The sequence below is a fragment of the Enhydra lutris genome, unplaced genomic scaffold, assembly GCF_002288905.1.
Source record: "Enhydra lutris kenyoni isolate GAN:26980312 unplaced genomic scaffold, ASM228890v2 scaffoldscaffold6, whole genome shotgun sequence".
Taxonomy (NCBI): Eukaryota; Metazoa; Chordata; class Mammalia; order Carnivora; family Mustelidae; genus Enhydra; species Enhydra lutris.
The window spans coordinates 21,997,403-22,002,393 of record NW_019154090.1 but is presented as its reverse complement, the minus strand read 5'-3'; the positions used below and the strand labels follow the sequence as shown (position 1 = coordinate 22,002,393).

Sequence of the window (4,991 nt, the reverse complement as noted above, 5' to 3'; positions counted from 1 at the left end):
GGACTCCATCCTGGGACTCCAGGATCATGACCTGAGCTGAAGGCAGTTGCTTAACCAACTGAGCTACCCAAGTGCCGGAAATGAATTATTTTAACAGGGGCTGTTTTCCCAGCCCCATGTTGGAATCCTGTTTTTTGTTTTGTTTTGTTTTGTAATTGGGTAATCTTTGCCTATCTTCTTTTTTTTGGCACCTCTTGTGTTCTTTACGAATTCTCAGTGGCTCCTTGATGGCGATTGCAAACGGCACCACAAACAGGGTCTTCGTTTCTTCCGTAGCAATGTTTATCCTACTCCTTCAAGTCGGAAAGTCACATTCTTCGGTGAAAGTAGAGAAGGAATTGAATGATTCTGTCTTTTCATGGTCACTTGTTCATATTATCTCATCTCTTGTGAGCCCAGGGCTTTTTTTTTTTTTTTAAGATTTTATTTATTTATTTGACAGACAAGTAAGCAGAGAGGCAGACAGAGACAGAGAGAGGAGGAAGCAGGCTCCCCGCTGAGCAGACGGCCCGATGTGGGGCTCGATCCCAGGACCCTGGGATTATGACCTGAGCCGAAGGCAGAGGCTTTAACCCACTGAGCCACCCAGGCGCCCCAGGGCTTATTTTTTTATTAGTCTATTTTCTTGCTAAAAATCTTTCGGCTGCTCATAACATTTTTTTTTTTAAGATTTTATTTATTTATTTGACAGAGATCACAAGTAGGCAGAGAAGCAGGCAGAGAGAGAGGAAGCAGGCTCCCTGTTGAGCAGAGAGCCCAATGTAGGCTCATGACCCGAGCCCAAGGCAGAGGCTTTAACCCACTGAGCCACCCAGGCGCCCCCTCATGGCATTTTTTTAAACAGCTAATTACAGGCAGTAATATGCTATACTTTTGTGGCCCTCTAAAAGTATTTTTATTGGTCAAATTGACTCTTGAATAATTTGTTCATTCAACAGACCAAGGCATTCTACCATGCCTTGGGAATTTTGCTGGGCATCCAGACAGCTTACAGGTGGATCAAGTAATGGCACGTCATTATGAACAGGGTCTTCTCTAAGAGTGCTAAATGCTGAGGAAAAGTTAACAGGGCCTGGGAGGAAGGGCTACTTTAGACAGGGTAACCCAGGAAACTTCTATGCGAGGACATTTGGGCTGAAAGATGAGAAGTGGGCCATTTCAGGATTTGGAGAAAAATCGTTCTCATAGAGGGATCAGCAAGTGTGAAGGTCCTGTAGCAGGAACAGCTTTGGGTGTCCCAGGGACAGCAAGGCTGGTGTAGCCGAAGTACAGTCAGTAGGGGGAGGAGAGGTCAGAGAGGAAAGCAGGGGTCAGAGCAGTCTGGGCTTCCAGCTAGACTAAGGGGTTGGATTGTATTTCCATCGCAGTGGGGAGCCCTCGGAGGGCTTTAGGCAGAGGAATGGTAATATCCGATCAGAGCAGAGATGGGCTGTGGGCAGGATACTGGAAGCAGGGACATGTAAGGCGGCTGTGAGCTAGTGAGGAGTGACTGGCAGGGATTGGGTGGGCACGAGTGGAGATGGACATGGACAGGACAGAAATGGGGGTAGTCTGGGTGTGTCTTTGGGGGTGGGGCCCACGTGACCTGCTCAGGAACGGAGCATGAGGCAGTGTGTGGAAGTGGACAGGCTCCAGGGAGAGAGGAGGAAACAGCTCACGGCAGAATCAGGGCCCAGCTCCTGACCGGGACCGGGACCTTCCCCCTTCTCTCTCCAGCTTTGGAAGCAGGATGCTTCCTTGTGGGAACTCAGACTGGAAGGCAAGAGGAGGTGAAATCTGGGGAAAATGGAAAGAAATATTGTCAGGGGCCAGGGTGCTTCTTGATGCTTAGCTGGGGCTTGGGCCTGGATGTTCTGTTCCCTCCACGACACTGCCACCCAGTGGTGTGGAGTCAAACTGCAAGGGCAGGCCTCACCCAGTAACCCAGCTTTTCTCCTGTCATCCCAGGTCTTCAAGTGGACAGGAAGCAACTCTTTCTTTGTGAAAGGAGACTTGGATTCACTGATGATGGGCAGCAGCAGGTCCGTGTCTCAGTCCTCCCAGGGTCTGGAGTCTTCGGGTAGTCGGGGTTCCGGTCCCTCTCCCATCCGGAAAGGCTGGGCTGGGTTGCCCGAGAAGAGGCTGATGGTAAATGTCCAGGCCTCTCCCTTCAACACTGCCTGGGTGCTGCCTAGTCCCCCAGCCAAATCCCTCAAGCCTCCTCTAAACACTGAGAGGAAAGGATGGCATGGACTATCCTCCAACGTTTTTACAGTTGATGACAGCTTAGTCTGAGTGCATGTGATTTGGGCAACAGCATTCTGCATGGTTGGACGAGGCTAGAGTCAAGGGATGGGAAGCTAAATCAGGATGCATAACTCACTGGAGGAAGGCAGGCATCTGCCCAAGAAAGCAGCGTGCGCGCATGCGTGCGTGCGTGTGCACGTGTGTATGTGTTGGGCAGATGACCACTCATCATTAGGAAGAAAAAGTCAGCCTTACTCCTGGTGAGACCCCCAGATTCAGGCAGAATAAATCTTATCTCAAGGGCAAAGATGAAAGCAGTGTTTGACTAGTACCAGGCAAGTTCTTTGCCCTCCAAACGCCCTGAAGAGCCTCTACGGAGAGAGTCTGGCACAGAACATACAAGCCATTGCTGATTTGCAGTAACCTGCTTCCCAGCCCCAGCCCGGTTTGCTGTCCAGTGGGAGGATTAGAATGGATGCTTTCTGAAGTGTTTTGGGCTGAGTCCGTGCCTTAAGAGTCACTCCTTTGTTTAAGCATAGCCATCTTTAAAATGTTCCATATGTTCTAAAACATGACTGTGGACAGTGGTGCACCACTGTATATATTTATTAAAATCATTTAACTTTAGGGGCACCTGTGTACGTGTGTATGTGTTGGACAGATAAGTGGGTCAGTTGTTAAGCGTCTGCCTTCAGCTCAGGTCATGATCCCAGGGTCCTGGTCCCTGCTCAGCAGGAAAGTTCTTGCTTGGCGGGAAGCCTTCTTCTCCCTCTCCCACTCTCCCTGCTTGTGTTCCCTCTTTGATGGTCTTTGCCAAATAGATGAATAAAATCTTTTTTTTTCCAAAGATTTTATTTATTTATTTGACAGACAGAGATCACAAGCAGGCCGAGAGGCAGGCAGAGAGAGAGGAAGGGAAGAAGGTTCCCCACTGAGCAGAGAGCCCAACTTGGGGCTTGATCCCAGGGCCCTGGGATCATGACCTGAGCCGAAGGCAGAGGCTTTAACCCACTGAGCCACCCAGGCGCCCCTAAAATCTTTTTTTTTTTTTTAATATTTTATTTATTTATTTGTCAGAGACAGAGGGAGAGAGAGTGAGCGAGCACAGGCAGACAGAGAGGCAGGCAGAGGCAGAGGGAGAAGCAGGCTCCCCGCCAAGCAAGGAGCCCAACGTGGGACTCGATCCCAGGATGCTAGGATCACGACCTGAGCCGAAGGCAGCCGCTCAACCAACTGAGCCATCCAGGCGTCCCTTTTTTTTTTTTTTTTTTAATTTTATTTATTTGACAGACAGAAATCATAAGTAGGCAGAGAGGCAGGCAGAGAGAGAGGGCGGGAAGCAGGCTCCCTGCTGAGCACAGAGCCCGATGTGGGGCTTGATCCCAGGACCCTGGGATCATGACCTGAGCTGAAGGCAGAGGCTTTAAACCACTGAGCCACCCAGGTGCCCCCCCCTTTTTTTTAATAAAGATTTTATTTGTTCATTTGACAGAGAGAGAGAGAGATCACAGTGGGCAGAGAGGAGGAAGCAGGCTTGCTGCTGAGCAGAGAGCCCGATGCGGGCCTTGATCCAGGACCCCAGGATCATGACCCAAGCCGAAGGCAGAGGCTTCAACCCACTGAGCCACCCAGGCGCCCCTAGACGAATAAAATCTTAAAATAAAAAAAAATTAACTATTTTTAAAAATGCTCCAAATCCTATGGGGAACAACAGGTGGAGTTCCCAACAATTCTGGATATAAATTGGTTTAAGGGAAGGTGAAATAGGCAAAACTGTGCTGTGGTCGTGGTGAGGCCAATGGCTGATGGGGTAGACTTAGAAGACCAACATCCAGGAGTGAGTCATGCCAAGGTTTTTCTCTTCTCTTTAGTGGCCAGTTTGGGCTGTGGCTGGATGGAGACTTGTACCGTGGGGGAAGCCACCCTTGTGCAACTTTCAATAATGAGGTACTGGCCCGACAAGAGCAGTTCTGCATCAAGGAGCTGGAGGCCTGGGTCCTGAGCTGAAGACCCCGTGGTGGGTAGCTTCCTAAAGCAACAAATGCTCAGACCTGCTCATGAATGCCTTCTGGACCCTCCTTAGAGAGGGCTGCCCATTTTCTCAGAAACCTGGATGACTATGGCTATGACCAGACCTCCTCACGGCCTGGGGACCCGAGACAGTCCTGCAAGCAAGCTATGTTCTCCGGTAGAGTTGACTGAAGGAGTGAAAGGGACTCACAACTCATCTGAGCAGCACAAAGAGCCTCATGAAATTTCTTTTTATTTATTTATTTTTTAAAGTAGGCTCCATGTCCAGCATGGGGTTCAAACTCATGACCCTAAGATCAAGAATCCCATGTTCCACTGACTTGAGCCAGCCAGCCACCCCACTGAAATTTCTTCTTAGAAATTACACAACTGGGGTGCCTGGATGGCTCAGTGGGTTAGCCTCTGCCTTTGGCTCAGGTCATGATCTCAGGGTCCTGGGATCGAGCCCTGCATCAGGCTCTCTGCTCAGTGAGGAGCCTGCTTCCCCACCCCCACCCCACGCCTGTCTCTCTGCCTACTTGTGATCTCTCTCTCTCTGTCAAATAAATAAATAAAATCTTAAAAAAAAAAGAAATTATACAATACATGTTGATTGTAGAAAAAACAGAGGACTTTTAAAAAAATTAAAATTGCCTAAAAGTCAACCATTCCCCAAAACCCTAACATTTTCATTTTCATATACACCCTTCCAGACAATTTTCCATGGAGACACACACACACACACACACACACAT

General features: G+C 49.1%; 2 protein-coding genes across 4 annotated transcripts in view; one reads left to right on the top strand and one right to left on the bottom strand.

Annotated features, from left to right (window-relative positions):
• LOC111141938 (TBC/LysM-associated domain containing 2) overlaps nt 1-4,494 on the top strand; it is a 16,132-nt gene extending 11,638 nt beyond the window's left edge. For all 3 annotated transcript variants that reach the window (XM_022494815.1, XM_022494814.1, XM_022494813.1), the window contains 2 exons: nt 1,948-2,021; nt 4,098-4,494. In XM_022494815.1, coding sequence (XP_022350523.1) covers nt 1,948-2,021; nt 4,098-4,233 — 210 coding nt within the window. In that variant the 3' untranslated portion in view covers nt 4,234-4,494. The remainder of the gene's footprint in view (nt 1-1,947; nt 2,022-4,097) is intronic.
• Nucleotides 1-4,991, bottom strand: part of LOC111141937 (SAM and HD domain containing deoxynucleoside triphosphate triphosphohydrolase 1) — a 68,165-nt gene that overhangs the window by 4,247 nt on the left and 58,927 nt on the right. The gene's annotated exons all lie outside the window — the stretch shown is intronic.